This window comes from Pezoporus wallicus, unplaced genomic scaffold, assembly GCF_028554395.1.
Source record: "Pezoporus wallicus isolate ANWC-B61680 ecotype Strahan unplaced genomic scaffold, APGP_CSIRO_Pwel_v1 scaffold_3294, whole genome shotgun sequence".
NCBI lineage: Eukaryota > Metazoa > Chordata > Aves > Psittaciformes > Psittacidae > Pezoporus > Pezoporus wallicus.
Window position 1 is genome coordinate 7,299,282 of NW_026635478.1, and position 18,322 is coordinate 7,317,603.

General features: G+C 44.9%; 2 protein-coding genes across 2 annotated transcripts in view; one reads left to right on the forward strand and one right to left on the reverse strand.

Annotated features, from left to right (window-relative positions):
* The window catches only part of TTC38 (tetratricopeptide repeat domain 38), a 33,900-nt gene extending 24,954 nt beyond the window's left edge, over positions 1 to 8,946 (reverse strand). The window contains exon 1 of the mRNA XM_057426608.1: positions 8,853 to 8,946. Within this exon, the coding sequence (XP_057282591.1) occupies positions 8,853 to 8,876 (24 nt within the window). The 5' untranslated portion in view covers positions 8,877 to 8,946. The remainder of the gene's footprint in view (positions 1 to 8,852) is intronic.
* Positions 8,947 to 9,036: 90 nt separating this feature from the next.
* On the forward strand, positions 9,037 to 17,081 carry PKDREJ (polycystin family receptor for egg jelly). The gene has a single exon (XM_057426573.1). The coding sequence runs from the start codon at positions 9,037 to 9,039 to the stop codon at positions 16,987 to 16,989; it is 7,953 nt and encodes a 2,650-aa protein (XP_057282556.1). The 3' UTR covers positions 16,990 to 17,081.
* The last annotated feature ends 1,241 nt before the right edge of the window (positions 17,082 to 18,322 follow it).

Below are 18,322 nucleotides of genomic sequence, written 5' to 3' on the forward strand. Positions count from 1 at the left end.
CACCTTGTTTTACTGAAGATCTTAAGCTTTTACATCCTACTTCCCACACAGTTACCTGGGTATTTTGGTGTCCTCCCTGCCCCCCCCCCCCCCAAGCATTCTCTTGGATATGATGGAATAATTCAGCTCAAATACTGCCTCTCCTACCAAAATTTGTATATACATTTATCTCTGCTATGAAATCTGGTCTTTTTCAAAGACTTGATTCAGAAGTAGAAAAGTAATCTTGCAAAAAGCTTGTATTGCTGAAATTGCCTCTGATGTCTAGAATTCATTATATAAGGACTTCTAAACTCATAAGGGCTGCAAACAATGACATCTTCTTTAAACTTTCAAATATACTTTTTCCTTGTCTTTAATTTTAACCTCGTTAATAGTGAAATAAGTGCAAGCTTATTGCTTTGTTTCTTTGTGTTCTATACTTATCTGCAATTTCTGAAAGTCAATGTTCTCTCTCTGTCTTTTTGCGTGACGATAGACAAGCAAGTTCACCATCCTCTCAAGCTTTCTTTTTCACATGCATAAACATCTCCTTTCTATGTAAGAAGAATGGGGTGGGCACTCTCAGTAACCAATGACAGAATCACACATGCAGTTTGGAGTTGGTTTCATTTAATTTTGCTTTGATTTTTTTTTACATTTCTAAGTGCTAAAACTCAATGCAGATTTACACACTCAGAAACTTCCTGTGGCCATGCCTGTACTGTTTAAATGGTAGAACCTGACAAGCACCACAGTTAATAGTAAATGTGTTACCAATCCTGTAAATGTTCTGCAAGAGCCATGCATCCTGACAGCCTGAACAGCACCCTTTTTATGTACAGAAGAGGCTGGTACATTTCTCTCTCCTTGCCATATGAGAATGGCTACTTAGTGCCTTGCTATGCTGCCCTCTAACAGCTGACTTGTGTTATGTTAGTCAAGGTTTGACGCATCTTGACTCGATGCGCCACCCTACCAACTTCTGTTATAGCAGAACATTTTAACACAGTGTAGTCAAAATGAGGTCTTGAATACCAAAGCTCAGCACAAATCTGATCAGCATCACTGGAAGCTGAAAAGATGGTAGGATTTAATAGACAATGGAATTGCTGAAAGTCCACACACACGTGACTTTCTGAGCTGGTTTGGGCTTAGTGCTCTGAGCCTGTTTCATGTGTGCACATGGTGGCTTGAGATGGAAAATGAGTAACATCACCGTGTTTGCTTGCTTTATGTCTCAAAACTAGTTTTAAAGCCGCTGACCTTCACACTTAATAATAGTTACTCTTTATTCCTAATGGAGTATTGTCATGGTTTAAACGCAGTCAGGCAACTCGTTCACTCACTTCCCCCCCCCCCCCCCCTTCTTGCCCTCCCCTTACTCCCGGAGGGATGGAGAGGAGAGTCAAAAAGAATGCAACTCCCATGGGTTGAGATAAGAACAGTTTAGTAACTAAGGTATAACACAAATCACTACTGCTACTACCAATAATAACAATGGTAAAGGAAATAACAAGGGAAGAGAATACATCACCTCACTACCAGCCAACCGATAACTCACCCCCCCCAGCCCGACCAAGCATCGACCCATACCTCCTCCAACCCCGCAGTCTACCAGCCCTTTCGGCTAACTCCCAGTTACATCCTGGGCATGACGTGCTGTGGTATGGAATACCTCTTTGCCTAGGTTGGGTCAGGTGTCCTGTCCCTGCTTCCTCCCGGCTTCCCCTCCTCCCTGGCAGAGCATGAGGCTCACAAAGTCCTTGGCCAAACCAAAACATCATTGTTATCAGCTCTGTTCCCGAGCTGAAAGTCAAAACACTGCACTGCACCAGCTACCAAGAAGGAGAAAAATGACTGCTACTGCTGAACCCAGGACAAGTATTGACTATCCCCAGAATCTATCCCCTTTTCTTTCCTCATCCCACCCTCCCCCCTAAAAAATGTGTTTGGCTTTGCAAGGCATGAGCTTAACAAGCCTTCGTGCAGCACTAGAAAAATTGCCATCAAGTGTAAATAAATAAAAGATACGGAGATATTTGTTGAGGAACAACACCCCTTTCTGCAGGTACATTTCATCATTGAACTAGTGCAAATACAAATTAATTTTTAATGCCAAAAGCTACATCTTTCAGTAATTCATAATACTTAACCATGCTGTAGTAACTAAATAGAGCAGTATAGAAAAAAGGAAGTGCAGTAGCTGGTTTGGAAAGAGCTATCATTGTACTTTATCAATGTTTTCTGAAGGAAAAATAATGATTTGTTGATGTGATTCAAAGCACTGCTACCAGAGTAAGAAAAACAACAAACTGGGTAGCATGTTGGAAAGAAATATTGGTAAGGGTAGCTATAACCCCATTGAACTCAGACTGTTGTGTCTGTGATGCAATGTGTAGGATTGCAATGTGTTTACATATATATACTTTCACTGTGTTGCTGCTGAGTGGTAATTAAAAAGGCAAAACAAAACCAACCAGTCATCTCTTCGATTTCTTAGTCCAGCTGTCCAAGTTACCACTCGTGCTTGCGCCTTCTGACCTTTTCTTAGTTGCACAGTTGGTTGGATATAGTTTCTTCCTCTTGTTCTGGTCACCTTATTTTTATTTTTGCCAACTCAAAACCAGAGCATTTTGAAAAAGAATAGCCAAAACAGCTGGGAGGCATAGTGAATTCTGAAAAATGCAAGACTGAAAAACCTTCCATCTCAATGTTTGTTCCTTACAAATTATTTCCGCAGTCCTGCATAATTAGTAACTTCAGGTTTATTTTTGTTAAACTGTGGCGATCTTGGTTCAGCTGTCTTCACTGTGATCTGCAAGAGGAGTGGATATTTTACCCCAGTGAAAACAATGAATGGAAGAAGCTCATCAGAGCAACTTAAGCTGCTTGAAAATTTGACTGCTTAGATACAATCATTTACTATTGAAGGGTTTTATTTAGTTAAGTTCTTCAAGCAGCCCAAGGATTTGACTATTGGGATATGTAGAATGTGATTTAAGCTAGCAATGCCATTGTTCCATTAAAGAAAAGTAAATGATGAACAGTGCTGCTTTAAGGTGTCCCTTAAATTACACACACTTTTTCACCAATTTAGACTTCTTTTTTCCCCCCAATAACAAAAGGATGGTGATCTACTTGAACATGTTCCTTTCCCTGTTTCTTCTTACTGAAAAATTAAATTGGGCAAATGCTGGGAATAAACACCTTCAGAGCCAAAGGAATCACATAAATCTTCTGGAGAAAGCTACTTCATAATCAAAGCCACCAAACTGGAAGCTATTAAACAAGGATAAAAGCTTTCATTTTCTCAATCCTTTATTCATCAAGTTTATTACCACTTTTAACCACAGAAGAAACAAAAATATTGTTTTCCCTGTAGCACAACCCTGCTGTAACCTTCTCTGCTTGCTTTTATTTGATCATCTTTCAGTATGTTCAGAGTCCCTGCAAGCAGGATTATACTTTGAGGTACACATCAATCATTTCTGGCTAATATTCATAGCAGATTGCTAGAACTAATGTGATAATAGGCTAAGCACTTGTATGCCTAGCACTCCCATTCAGGCATTTCTTGAGCCTGCTGGCCAGGCAGCTGACAATCCAGTGGGAACCTGTTGGCCTGTGCTATTTAAACAGGATCGTCCTTATTCTTCTCAAGTGGTCTTCTGGCTTTATGATATTTTATCTTGAGATATGGCACTTTACATGTTGGTATTTTTTTCTCGAGTCATTACCACTGTCTCAATTCCACTTTGTTCTTTATTTTTCTTATCTTGCATGGGATGCTCTTCTATGGCTTGAGAAAAAACCTCTTTTTTTCTAAGCTTGCCAAGATTATAGAGCCTGTGCTTCTAAAAAGGGGGCTAATGGTTAGGAATAGGTGAACCCCTGTATTGTAGATAATGGAAACTTTATTGGGGTATAGAGCCAAGCAATTGCTAATATTTACCAGATACTTGGTGTTTAAACTTGCTTCTAGTGGTTTTTACTAAGGGTTTGTCATACCTTGAAACCTTTTACTGAAAAGCTGAAACTCCCTACTTATGCCAAGACACTTTATGGAAGAAATGACTGGAACAGAAAGTACCTGCAAGAGGAGACTGCTATCAAACTGCAAGAAGACAAAACATTTGCACATGTAAGAAATTAATATTACCAAATGAGACACAGAAATGAGAACCAGGAAACCAGAGTAAAGAACATGTTAAATACTTGTACACTTTTGTATAAGAAATTATAGTAGAAGTCCGTATTTCTGATATGGATCTTGGTTTCTTTAATGCTTATTTGTATGTTTGCTAGTAGAAATAGTTAGAATCATAGAATAGTTACGGTTGGAAAGGACCTTAAGATCATCCAGTTCCAACCCCCATGCCATGAGCAGGGACACCTCGCATTAAACTATGCCACCCAAGGCTCTGTCCAACCTGGCCTTTAACACTGACAGAGATGGAGCATTCACAGCTTCCTTGGGCAATCCATGCCAGTGCCTCACCACCCTCACAGTAAAGAACTTCTAAACTTCTTCTAAAGAACTTCTAATCTAAACTTCCCCTGTTTAAGGTTTAACCCATTACCCCTTGTCCTGTCACTACAGTCCCTAATGAAGAGTCCCTCCTCAGCGTCCCTATAGGCCCCCTTCAGATAGTGGATGGCTGCTATGAGGTCTCCATGCAGCCTTCTCTTCTCCAGGCTGAATAGCCCCAACTTTCTCAGCCTGTCTTCATACAAGAGGTGCTCGAGCCCCCTGATCATCCTCGTGGCCCTCCTCTGGACTTGTTCCAACAGTTACATGTCCTTTTTATGTTCAGGACACCAGAATTGTACACAATACTCCAAGTGAGGTCTCATGAGAGCAGAGTAGAGGGGCAGGATCACCTCCTTCTACCTGCTGGGTCACACTCCTTTTGATGCAGGCCAGGATACAGTTGGCTTTCTGGGCTGCGAGTGCACGCTGATGGCTCAAGTTCACTTTCTCATCAACCAACACCCCCAAATCCTTCTCCACAGGGCTGCTCTGAATCTCTTCTCTGCCCAACCTGTAGCTGTGCCTGGGATTGCTCCCACCCAGGTGCAGGACCTTGCACTTGGCATGGTTAAACTTCATAAGGCTGGCATCAGCCCACCTCACAAGTGTGTCGAGGTCCCTCTGGATGGCATTCCTTCCCTCCAGGGTATCAACCGAACCACACAGCTTGGTGTCATCGGCAAACTTGCTGAGGGCGCACTCAATCCCACTGTCCACATCACCGACAAAGATGTTGAACAAGACTGGTCCAGTCCCAACACCGATCCCTGAGGGACACCACTCGTTACTGGTCTCCAGCTGGACATTGAGCCATTGACCACAACTCTGCGTGCGGCCATCCAGCCAGTTCTCTATCCACCAAGTGGTTCACCTATCAAATTGATGTCTCTCCAATTTAGAGACAAGGATGTCATGCAGGACAGTATCAAATGCTTTGCACAAGTCCAGGTAGATGATATCAACTGCTCTACCCCAGTCCATCAGTTCCATATCCCCATCATAGGCAGCCACCAAACTGGTCAGGCAGGATTTCCCCTTAGTGAAGCCATGCTGGCTGTCACCAAGCACCTTGTTGTTTTTCATGTGCCTTAGCATGCTTTCCAGGGAAATCTGTTCCAAGATTTTGCCAGGCACAGAGGTGAGACTGACTGGGCTGTAATTCCCTGGGTCATCCATTTTCCCCTTCTTGAAAATGGGGGTTATATTTCCCTTTTTCCAGTTGTTGGGAACTTCACCTGACTGCCATGATTTTTCAAATATGATGGACAGTGGCTGAGCAGCTTCATTTGCCAGCTCCTTCAGGACCCACGGATGGATTTCATCAGGTCCCATGGACTTCTGTATGTTCAGGTTCTTAAGATGGTCTCTAACCAGATCCTCCTACAGTGGGCCTAGGGTCTTCATTCTCACAATCCCTGCATCTGCCTTCCAAAGTGCAAGAGCAAGGTGCAAGGCACACTTCAAACATGCAAGAGCAGTTTGCCCCTGGGTAGTGTTCCTACTCACTTGCTCCCTGGTAGTTCCACCAGATTTTTCTTTCTTGGCAAGCTTCAAGCAAGATTAACTGCTATATCTTATCTTTCTGCAATTCATTTTAACTGTCCTTTGTGCTAGTATCTGCTTTTGTTTGTATCTGTTTTTGTAATGGCATAAAAAATATTACAAATAGCTGGGAAGAGGCTTGCAACCTTGCATGGCCTGCTAGGCCTCATGGATTTGATGACAGTATGCTTACTGGACTATCATCTATTTGCTTGTGCTATTGCACCTTGCTGTTGGCTTTCTTTATTTGATACTCTGGGATGTTCATCTAGCTTACCTAGATACAAGAAGTAGATGATGGCTCCATCATGGACAAAGACCTCCTTTTCTAAATATGGCACTGCTGCACACTTGCCTTCAGCTTCATTGCTGTTGCTCTTCCAAATCTGGAGCTACAAAGTGTACACAGTAGCTCACAGAGGGTTATACTGCCTTGCCTTTGCTCTGTGTGGCTTTCTCATGGCTGGGCTCAGTCTTGCTTGCCAGTGCCCAGTGGCCTCACACACTAAGCCATTTTGTCATGGAATAATGCTTCATCCCTAAAGCCGTGGATAGAATTATACAATATTCTGTAGGATTATACAAATAAACTGGGATTGTGCTTTCTTTTGCTTAATTGATGAGGTATCTGATACTTTCTTTAGTGTGCTCAAGGAATATCTAGTACTCCATATCATAACCTAGACGTAAGAAGGGAATAACGAATAACATGATATAAAGAATTGAGTGCCTTCAGAAAATCCAATGTATGTCTGTGCCTTTCTGCAAAATACCACTAGGTGTCCTCTCACAGTAACTTTACTCCTGTAATACGTATCTTGATTGTATTCAGGAATGGGAAAACCTAATAAAATGAAAAAGCCTTATAAGTGCATACCCCAGAACTGCTTTTTTCTTGGCTTCTGTAAGATTCCTGAAGCTCAGTTTCATTTCTGAAACACTAGAAATATCGGGGTGTTGTCAACTTGTATTTCTGTGCAGTATTAATCTGATTTCCAGATCATACTGCTTGGTCTAAAGATGAAAATAATTTGGCGAAGTAATAAAAAATATGTTACAGTACAAAACTATTTACGTGTCTGTCACCTGGAGGCCTACAGATCAGATGATCAGAAAAAAAACAATTCCACCTTTGGATTCCTATTAAAAAGCTGAAAGATTACAGTGCAAACATTGTAGGGTCTATGGTTAAAAATGCTGGGTTAAGGCCCATGTGACAAGGAACCAATTTTCGGTTGGCATCAATCACTCCATGCAAAGTGGCTTGACATTCTGTGATGTAAGGTACTTAGACAAGCAGAGCATTATTTATTTAGGCATAACTTGACCTGAAAACATGAGGCATTTCATTAATTCTTTGAAGTTCTATGCTATGTCACTGCTGGTTATTCAGTATTAAGTGATGACACTGAATTGGTGAAAAACAGCAGATGATTTAAAATCACAGAATCATAGAATTGTTTAAGTTGGAAAATGCCTGTAAGAGCATCAAGTCCAACCTTTAACTCAGATCCACCAATAAACCATGTCACTGACTGCCACATCTACACGTCTTTTAAATACCTGGAGGGACTCAATCACTTCCCTGAGTAGACTGTTACAATGTTTGACAACCCTTTTGGTGAAGAAATTTTTCCTAATGTCCAGTCTAAACCTCCCCCTGGTGCAGCTTGAGGCCATTTCCTCTCTTTGTATCACCAGTGCCTCACTAGTTCCAAGCACAGAGGGATGATCTAAAAGCCGGGTCCTGCACTTGGGCCACAACAACCATATGCGACACTACAGGCTTGGGAAGAGTGGCTGGAAAGCTGCTCAGTGGAAGAGGACCTGGGGGTGCTGATTGATGGAGCTGAACATGACCCAGCTTGTGCCCAGGCAGCCAAGAAGGCCAATGGCATACTGGCCTATATCAGCACTGGTGTGGCCAGCAGGGCCAGGGCAGTGAGCATCCCCCTGTACTGGGCACTGGTGAGGTTGCACACTGAGTACTGGGACCCGCACTACAGGAGAGACATTGAGGTGCTGGAGCAGGTCCAGGGAAGGACCACAAAGATGGTGAAGGGTCTGGAGCACGAGCCTGATGGGGAGCGGCTGAGGGAACTGGGGATGTTTAGTCTGGAGAAGGTTCAGAGGCGACCTTATCGCTCTCTGCAACTGCCTGAAAGGAGGTTGTGGTGAGGAGAGGGTTGCTCTCTTCTCCTCAGTGACAGAACAAAAGGCCTCAAGCAGAACAAGGTGAGGTTTAGACTCGCTATTAGGAAACTTTTCTTCACCGAAAGGGTGCTCAGGCACTGGAAGAGGCTGCCCAAGGCAGTGGTGGAATCATCGTCCCTGAAGTGTTCACAAAGCATGTAGATGAGGCCCTCACTGACATGGTTTACTGGTGGCCTTGGCAGTGCTGGGGTAATGGTTGGACCTGATGATGTTAAAGGTCTTTTCAAACCCAGCTGATTCCACGAATCCACCCGAGCGCCATGCTCCGCGGGTTGAGGCTGACGGGCTCTCTCCAGCAGAGGCCTCTCCACGCAGGGGGTCTCTCCGCGCCTTCCTGCCAGCCCAGGCCGCCTTCGCTGCTCTCCCGTCCCAGACCCAGCGGCTCTCCCACCATTCCCTCCCCTCTCCGCCCGGCTCTCGGGCGGGCCGGGACCCCTCCAAGGCCCACCCGTAAGGACACCCGCCACAAGGGCGCACCGCGCCTCCCCTGGCCGCCTGGCAGGAGCAGGGGCCACAGTCCGCTGACAGCAGGGCCCTGTCGGGCGGGCGGCTTCCGTCCCGCTCCCCTCAGGCCTGCCTTCACCTTGCAGTCCCTCAGCAGCGCCATGAACCCCGCAGCCAGAGCCCGGCAGCTCCGCGCCTCGCGCCTCCGAGCAGGAAGAGGAGGCGGGGCCGGGCCAGGCGCGGGACCGGGCACCTAACCGTCAGCGCCCACAACGTTTTCCAGTGACCGTGTGCCTCGCTCGGTGTCCTGCGCCTCACGCTCAATGGCAGCGCTCCACCTGCTCCTGCTGCTGCTCTGCTGCAGGCCCCAGGGCTCGGGGGTCTCCGCTCCCTGCTTCCAGCCACCGCCCCTGCTGGTCAGCTGCTGGGGCAGTCACGGGCAAGTCTTTCAACGGCAGGACAACGAGAGCCAGGTCTCATGCCTGTGGAGCAGCACCATGAACCTGCGTTACAAGCCCGCCCTGGGAGCAAGGCCCAAGGTAGAGAGAAAAGCGGGGTGGCCACAGTCCCCACCCCACTGCTCCTGGTACCTGAACTCAGCCTGGGTGAAGAACACCTCACGCTGGTTGGGCCAGGTTACACTGCAAACAGGCCTTCTACCAGGAAGTGATCCTCCACCTGTGGGCTCCAGCCTTCTCACTGTGCAGTGCTCATCTGCTTCATGTGCTGCACCCGAGTGCTTCCATCACAATGTGAGCATCCAGATGGCTGCCCAGGATATGCGGCTCTTTGTGCTTTGGCCACAGACACACCTGATCCTTGTGTGGCAGCCAGTAGAGCTCAGCTGGTGTGCACGTCTCAAGAGTGTCAACTGGCAGTACCGCTTCAACAGCCAGGGAGGCAGCCCCTCTACCCTTCTCCTTCCCAGCAGTGAGCACCAAGAGACGCTACCACTTGATATCTACCCAACAGCTGAGTTGCAGCAGACCTGTGCCACCTACTACAGCTACCGCTTGACTGTGCGCTACAGGCACCCCGGGCTCCATGTTGCTTCAGTCAGCATTGAGCAGATGCCTCAGATAAGTATCAACATCTCTCTCAAGGTAGAGCCTGACTTATTGCATGTCCTCAGCATCAGCTCCAAACTCCTTAGTGTTTCTCAACAGCCACTCAGCCTCTCCTGGAGGTTTCAGCCTCTTACCCTGCAGGCACTGGCCTACAGATTGGTGGACACACAGGCTATAGGAGGTTGGGTCCATTCCTACAGTGCCTTTACTTTGCAGAGCAACTTCTGTGCTATTCCCACACCTCAGAGCCGGGGTGAGGTGGTGGTGGCCAGTATTTACTTTCCTGTTGATGGAAAGAGGTTTGAAGAATTGACAGGAGAAATACATCTACTCAATGGTACTCTCAGTCTAACTGCAGGCAAAGAAACACCCACCCATGTCAACCTTCAGCCAGGGAAGACCAACAGTAGCACATACATTTTCAGGTACAACCATAGAACGTATTACACAACCAAAGATAACCACAGCCCTATTTACGCAGACGGCCCTAAGACACACACCGTGTTCTACCAACACAAGGGCCTCTCGTACTTACTCTCCATAGAGTTTGTGGCTTTCTATTTTTACAAGTTCAATATGTACCTTTATGTAAATCAGAAGAGGGCTTTGTTTAGGTCCCTGCCAGAAAGAGACCTTGAAGTCCATGTTTTCAGCAGCAGCCATCCTTTTCTGCAGAGCTTTACTTATTTAGTGTGGTTTATCCCTGCACAACATCCAATGCTACAGTGTGAGTGGACCTTCCACCTGCAGATTTTTGGAACACAAAAAGACCACCTTCTCCAGAATAGCACCTACACATACAATGATCATGTAAGAAATGCCACACGTTTTGTCCGTCGCTCTGCTTTACCGTTTGATGCAGAGAAATATACAGGGTTTGTGGCAAAAGTGAACTGTACCAGAAATGCACTTACACCGGCTCTTTTAAGAGCCAGAGTCAACAACTATGCTGAAAAAACCATAGAAGCACCTGTGTCTTGCCAGGAAAAAACCTGTCAAATACACAGCGTGTATATACAGAGACCTACTCTTCATACCTCTATCTTGCATCAGAAAAGGTCATCAACTTTCATCCTCTCTGCCAAAGTGATAGCAGATTGCAGAGTTGTCAGAATTATTAAACCCTTCTGGCGAGTCTATCCTCTTCAGGACATAACCACTATTCCAGACTGGACAAACCCAATGAACATTTCTTCATTAGATGGTATAGAAAAGATACTCTTAACAGTTCCCAGATTTGCTTTAGATTATGGGCTGTATTTGTTTAATTTCACTTTTGAGATAATCGTTGCTGCTACCAAAGAAGTCGTCAAGGATTCAGATGGGATTTACGTTCTGATTGAGAGAAGCAGTCTAGTGGCAAATATTGCAGGGGGCAGATTCCGCACAGTGGGTTTTTATGACAGCTGGGTTCTCAATGGCTCTGCATCCTATGATCCTGATTCATACACAAAGGAAGGACTAGTGGGAATCACATTTACTTGGTACTGTACTAAAGAGGCATCAGACTACAAAAACATGAAAATCAGCCCAGGAAGAAAATGCCATCCAGCCCAGAGTGATTTGAAATGGTTAAGATCTTCAGGTCCAGTTCAAGCAATGCCACCAGAATCCCTCCCAGGAAACACCATGTACTACTTCCGTCTAGTGATTCAGAAGGATACAAGGATGAGTTACGCAGACCAAACTGTAAATGTGCAGCCCGGCTCCCAGCTCCTTCTGGACGTGACATGTCTTGAAAACTGTGGGAGCAGTCTCATTCCAACAGAGAGATTTACCTTGTCTGGAAAATGCCTGAACTGTAGAACACACAACCAGCCAGTCTACTACTGGTCCCTTTTGTCAGAAAACTCTACAGAAATTAGCTTTGACTGGTCTTCCAGAACCTCAACAGGGAGATACGGGACTTACCTATCTATACATGCTCTGACTTTTACAAAGACTGCACATCAATCCTACATACTTCTGTTAAAAGTAACTACCTGGGATGGCAGGTCCTCCATCTACAAGTACGCTTTTAAGATAAATATTCCTCCTAGGTCTGGCAAGTGTACCATCAACCCACGCTGGGGTACTGCCTTTCTAACAAAATTTGTTGTTCAATGCAGTGGATTTTCTGACAGCAATTTACCTCTGACATATAAAGTGATAGTAGCTTCTGACAAAACTACCAAAATAAGTTCTGTGAAGGAAAATACATTTGGCATAATTATGTACTTTGGTTATCAGCCTAAAACTCCTCCATCTTTTCTCCCCATTGGAGTGCCATCTCAGAAGTACATCTTGACACTTTACGTTCAAATCCATGATTCCCTTGGAGCATTTACCCAAGTGAACTTATATGCCCGCGTGCAAAATCCAATTGACAGTCGACCAGTAGCTGCTGTGTTTCATGAACTGCTGGCCTCAGTAAGCGGTTTTAGTGCACCAATGACATCTTATCTCCAGACTGGAGATTATTTTAGCGCAGGATATTTGGCTTATCTGACAGCCTCAGTCTTAAACTATATTAAAGCCACACCAACCATCAAGCTCCCTAACACTCAGTTTCGGGAAAGCCTGATTAAAATAGCTGTGAATATTTCGGTTGAAAGCATAATGGAAATCAATCAAGTAGTTGCTTCTCTTTCTCAAGTCACAGACAACCCTGGTGAATTGAACTTTAGATCACAAGACCTTGCTGTTAGGAAACTGACAGAAGTTACGGGATTGCTGAAGATACAGAGGAACAAGAAGCACTGGTCTGAAGAAGCAGAAATTCAGAGTAGTGGAATACTAACATGCTTGTCCAACATCCTGAGAGCTGCTCTTCTGCATCATAGAAATGTCAATGTAGGTGCAGTTAAACAAGTCTTCTCCATCATGGAAAATTTAACGGACATAGTTCTCCAAGGCAAAGTCCCTGGAGAAACAACTACTCTAATGGAAACAAAACACTGGAACATCACTCTGAAGAAAGATGAAAACCTGAACAGTGTAAATGCTTCTTCTACAACAAGCACCTGCAGGAATTGCTTTTACCCATCACTGAAAAAGGGAAATTATTCTGAATTGCCCCATAATGCTGTTATTTCCACTGCCCTTTTTGAGTTTGATGAGAATCCCTTCCCCTGGTTAGGTTACACAACAGAAATTGTAACAACGGTCTTTGGGTTCAAAATGGCAGAGACAAAAGCTAATGGGGATCAGCTAGGGATAGTGCCTGAAGGAGCAGAAATTACAATTGCTAGAAAGGATAAGGAATCTTCAACTTTTCAGTTAACAATGGGACCTGATAAAACAGAAACTTACACAACTGGAGGATTTACTTTAGAAGTCAATGGAAACACCAAGAGCATATACATCCAGATCCTGACAAAATTAGAAGTTACTTTCAAGGTGCTAGTATTTACAGGCTCCAACATCACTGATGCTCATCCCATAGCTTCGTTTGCTGTTTCTCATAACATGCCAGTGGTTGCAAGCATAACCAAGACAGCCAGCGCTGATTGTAACATCAAGGCTCCCTATATTATCTGTCTCCCAGAGTCACTGCTGACAGCCACAGCTCAAGAAAGCGGAACCAACACTCAGAACATCTCTGTTGTCTTGATGACACCCTATTTTGTAAGGTATCAAAGCCAGAGACTGGTGAGCATATATGTTTTTAGTGACCAGTGCTTGTTCCTGGAGGGGGTTCAAAGTCTGTGGAGAGAAGACACGTGCAGGCTTGGCTCCATGACCAACTGGCAGACGATACACTGTGTCTGCAATATGAAGCGGCGTCACAGAAGCCTGTCAGTACACACTGCATTAAATGCATCCACATTCGACATCAGGTTCCTGGCAGCCAAAGTAATAGTTACCCCCAACACAGTAGATCTGGGAAAAATCCTGATAGCAGACATCTATAAAAACCCAGTGACTCTCTTAACAGTGTTGTTTATTTTTGCCATCTACTTTCTTTTGTCTCTCTGGGCCATAAGAAAGGATGAAGGTGACAGGGTAAGCAAAAACAAGACTGTAGTTCTGCCAGACAATGACCCCTTTGACAAAGTGAGCTTTTTGGTCACTTTATACACAGGCAGTCGCTGGGGAGCTGGAACCACAGCCAATGTCTTTCTTCAGCTCATCGGCCAAAATGGCATGAGCGATGTCCATTGTTTATGGCACCCACATTTTCCATCGTTCCGAACAGGAAGCATGGACTGCTTTCTGTTAACTGCTAAGGAAGACTTGGGAGATGTTTGTTCCCTCAGGGTCTGGCACAATAACAAGGGCCCCTCTCCAAGCTGGTTCTTAAGCAGAGCCAAAGTTGAGAACATGTCCACTAGGAAGACCTGGTTCTTTATGTGCAGGAAATGGCTTGCAGTCAACAGGGGCGATGGTTTAATAGAAAGGACATTTTCTGTCACAAGCCACAAAACACTGCTGCCCAGAACTGACTATTTTTTTATTAAACTTGCCAACAGTCTAATAGAGGGGCATCTGTGGCTCTCCATTTTTGTTAATTATCTCACTGGCACTTACAGCAGGTTCCAAAGGTTGTCTTCATGTTTAGCAATACTGTTATTTAACCTGCTTGTTAACATCATGTTCTTTAATGCTATGAAGAATGAAGAATCATCAATACACCTGAGGTATTTGAGATCAGTAACACTAGGAATTGAATGCGCTTTGCTTACCATACCTGTGGAAATGATGATAACTGCCTTCTTTAAGTATTCCCAGAAGGAACCTCTTCCTCCTCATGGTGTGGTTCAGAGAGTCCCAAAGGGAAGCTCACACCTCCTATCTGGAAATTGTAAGAATTTGAAGGAACACTTGCAAAAATCATACCTCTCAGAACAATCAAGGAGTATCAGTCCCTCAGAGACCCTTCCTGGTCCCAACAACTCACAGAGCCCACTACATTCCAAGAGGACAGGAAGCAAGGGAGTTCCACGAAACTGGAGGAGTTGCACTGTTCCTGAAAGAGATGCAAATATCATTGGAACAGAAGAGCAGGTGATAACTGCAAGTTCCCCTCCAGCGGCTGAAGCCTGCCAGAGAAGGCCACCATCACATTCCAGTTTTAGTAAGAACTATGCAGAAGCAGGCAGCAAGTCTCAGGAAGAAAGGAAACCACCAGGAACTGACTCTACACTCCTGTGCAAGACAACACCCATTGCTTTCCCTTGCTGGTGTGTCTATGTCTCGTGGGCACTAGTTATAGCTGTAACTGGGCTATCATCATTTTTCATTGTGTTATATGGTCTGTCTTATGGCTATCAGACTTCACTGGAGTGGCTTATAGCATCTGCAGCCTCCTTTATTGAGAGCGTGTTTTTCCTTTCAATTCTAAAAATCATTTTTTTCTCAGCAGCGAGGACGATTCGCCCAAAACACTGTGAAGACATCCCATGGTTAACTCAGGACAAGTGTTGTGAGTTTACGTTGGCTGGGGAAACAATGACTGTTGATGAGATGAGAGAGGCGCACTTGAAACTGGCTGAAGTCAGAGGCAGCAAGCGCTACAGGCCTTTAGAAGCTGATGATGTAGCAAAAATGCGTAAAAGAGCAAAAATTAAAGTCAAGGCATTTATTTTCACCACAGGTTTCATCAGTCACCTTGTCTTTTTAACACTGCTATTAAATTTTGCCTATTCTGCTGAGAAAGCCAGCAGTTTCCACTACAACAAGTTCATACATCACCAATTCTCTCCACAACTTTCCAGTGCAGATAAGCTAGAAGATATCTACATGTGGGTGAAAGATGTGTTCTTGCCTTTGATCCACAATGACATTCAGCCAACCTTTCTTCCTGAGAGCTGGTCCAAAATCATCGGCTTGCCCCGAATGAGGCAGGTGAGGGCTAAAGGGACTGAGAAAAAATGTTTCCATCCTCAGAGCTTTCTAAATAGCTCTGTGATCAGGAAAAGCCACTGTCTTCACAAGTACGGCAGCGACATCCCAGAGAAAGGCGACTACGCCGGCACCTGGACAAGAGTTGCCAACCAGTCTGTTTCCAGGTATGCCAGCAGTTACAGTGGTTTCACATATGAGCCAAACAAGACTCCATGGATGTATTATTCGTATGGAGATTTGTACACGTATGGACCTGCAGGATACACGTTTTACTTCTTCCCTGAAGAAGGAAGATCTAATTCAACAACAAGGTTGGATGCTCTACAACAGAACAACTGGCTTGATGAAAAGACATGGGCTGTGATCGTTGAACTAACTACATTTAACTCAGATGCAGCTCTCTTTTGTACCATCTCAGTCATATTTGAAATGTCTCATTTGGGGATCATCAAACCAAGTTTGTCAGTCCACTCCTTTGCGCTCCCAATTTTTAATCAGCAAACCAAAGCTCAGATGTTTGTGTCTGCAATTGGTTTTGCCTTTCTGATCATTTACATTGCAGATGAGCTTTATGTCATAGGCCGAGAAAAAAAAGACTATGTGAAAAAAATTTCCAATCTAATCAACTTTGCCTTAAAATTAGCATTCCTCCTTCTTTTTCTTTTAAAGGGCATAAAGTTTAAGATGGGAGCAGATATAGTGAACTTTTACTTACTTCACCCAAATGATTTCATTTATTTTCATGCAGTTTCTCTTTTAGATCAGTTTTTAATGGGTACGATGGGCTTTTTAGCATTTCTTGTAATTTTGAAAACTCTAAAATATTCTCAGTTCTTTTATGACATGCACCTGGCACAAAGATCACTCTTGGTAGCCCTTCCTGGAATCTCCTCAATGGCCATCATAGTAGTGTTGTGCTTCTTTATATTTTTGGCTTTCGGTTACCTTGTGTTTGGTCAGCATGAAAAGAGTTACAATAACATGATTCACTCGGCTCAGACCATAGTCTCTTACTGCGTCTCAGCTTTCAGAGATACCGAATTTTCATCCAACAGGCTGCTGGGGGGCCTTTTCCTAGCCTCTTTTGTGGTGGTGATGGTTTGTGTCTTGATCAATCTGTTCCAAGGTGTCATTATGTCTGCCTATTTAGATATGAAACAACCTGTATATGAAGAACCATCTGATGAAACACAAATGGTTACTTTTGTATTGCAAAGGCTCAGAAGGATGTTTTATCTTCTGATCTGTAAAAGATCCAAAACCAGTGAGACCGACCTTTTTCGCAGGGCAGTCTATGGGCAGTCTGAGAGAAGATGTCGGCGACATTTAGGACTCAAGAGCAGAAAAATACATGGAAAGAAAATGGTTTACCTTGTCATATGAGAAAGGAGATACTAGTTTTGTATTCAAGACCACTTTATTCTGTAATATTCATATTTCAAATAATTGTTCATGAATAAATTATTTACTTTTAAGACTTTTTTATCATTCATCCCCTTACTAGTGCTTGGGCTTAGATGCTCTCCAGACTGTTCTGCATCAATTTCAGTGGCACTTGTCTGTCATGGTGCCACTGGCTGGCAGGTAACCCCCCCCCCCTCCCCCCCAGCTGCTCACACACTCCCCTCGCAGCACAATGGGGAGAGAAGTGGAGGGAAAAAAACACTGTGTGTTGAGGTACTGACAGCTTAAGAAGCAAAGAGGAGAAAAACCCCAAACCCACAAGTGATGAAAAGCAGTCACTCATCACGGATAGGCAGATGCCCTGCCAGTCTCTGAGTCAAAGTTACTTTCAAAAAGTAACTCCAGTTTTCTTGCGAAGTGTGACCTTGTATCTCATGGTTTTACTAACTCCGTGCCAGCCAGGCCCGGTTTGCACAGGAAGGGATGCCCATATCACAGAGGTGGTGCATAAGGAGTTGGCTCAGGAGTGTGCGCAGAACCCTCCCCTCCGGCTGAGCACAGGCTACCATAAGAGCAGAAGTGGCCTGACATCTGAAAATGGTGATAAGTCCCTCCCACTCGGAGCATAAGGGATAGGAAAAGACCGGACGAGTTAGCAGGGTGCCAGCCGGCAATTAAAAATAGAGCTTCACAATACTGCATTGCATTTATATGCAGATGACTTTGTTAGGATGTCCCTTTGGAAGGCATCAACTGTGGACCGTAAAATCCTGTTCCAGGGCCAGGGGGGAAGTAGACTTTTTGTCTTGTAAAACTGTACCTGCACACGGGTCACCCTGAAACCCCCCGTAAGTAAGGACGGACTGACCAAGTCAACTGGGAAGACAGGGCAATTTGGTGAAAACCCTTATTTATAAAGCAGGGGGCGTCCTCCAGGCAATTACCTCCGAATGCACAGAGCCCGCTGAATTTTTTATTATTACTGTTTAGTTAAGTCTTACATGCTCCTCGCGGTGCAGCGAGTTTACAGGCAGCACTCCAGGCGATGGGATGGTGTCGCCCATAGGCCCGCAGCCACTTGCTCCTCGCGGTGCAGAGACGACCGAGACCAAAACCAAAGCCCTTTTCTCCCTTAGACTACAGGAACTTCAAGCACCGCGGCGTGGGCCCGGCGGATCGGTTACCAGGAAAGGCGCCGGCACCGCCTGCCATCGGCCGCGGTGCTGAACGGAAGACGGGAGACACCCGCGCAGGCGCACCCCAACCGCGCGCGCCCTGCGGCACTGGCTCTTTAAGGAGGAGCGGCGCAGAG

What these genes read in the sequence shown, in the direction of transcription:
- PKDREJ (XM_057426573.1), top strand. Translation starts at nt 9,037, where the DNA reads ATGGCAGCGCTCCACCTGCTCCTGCTGCTGCTCTGCTGCAGGCCCCAG.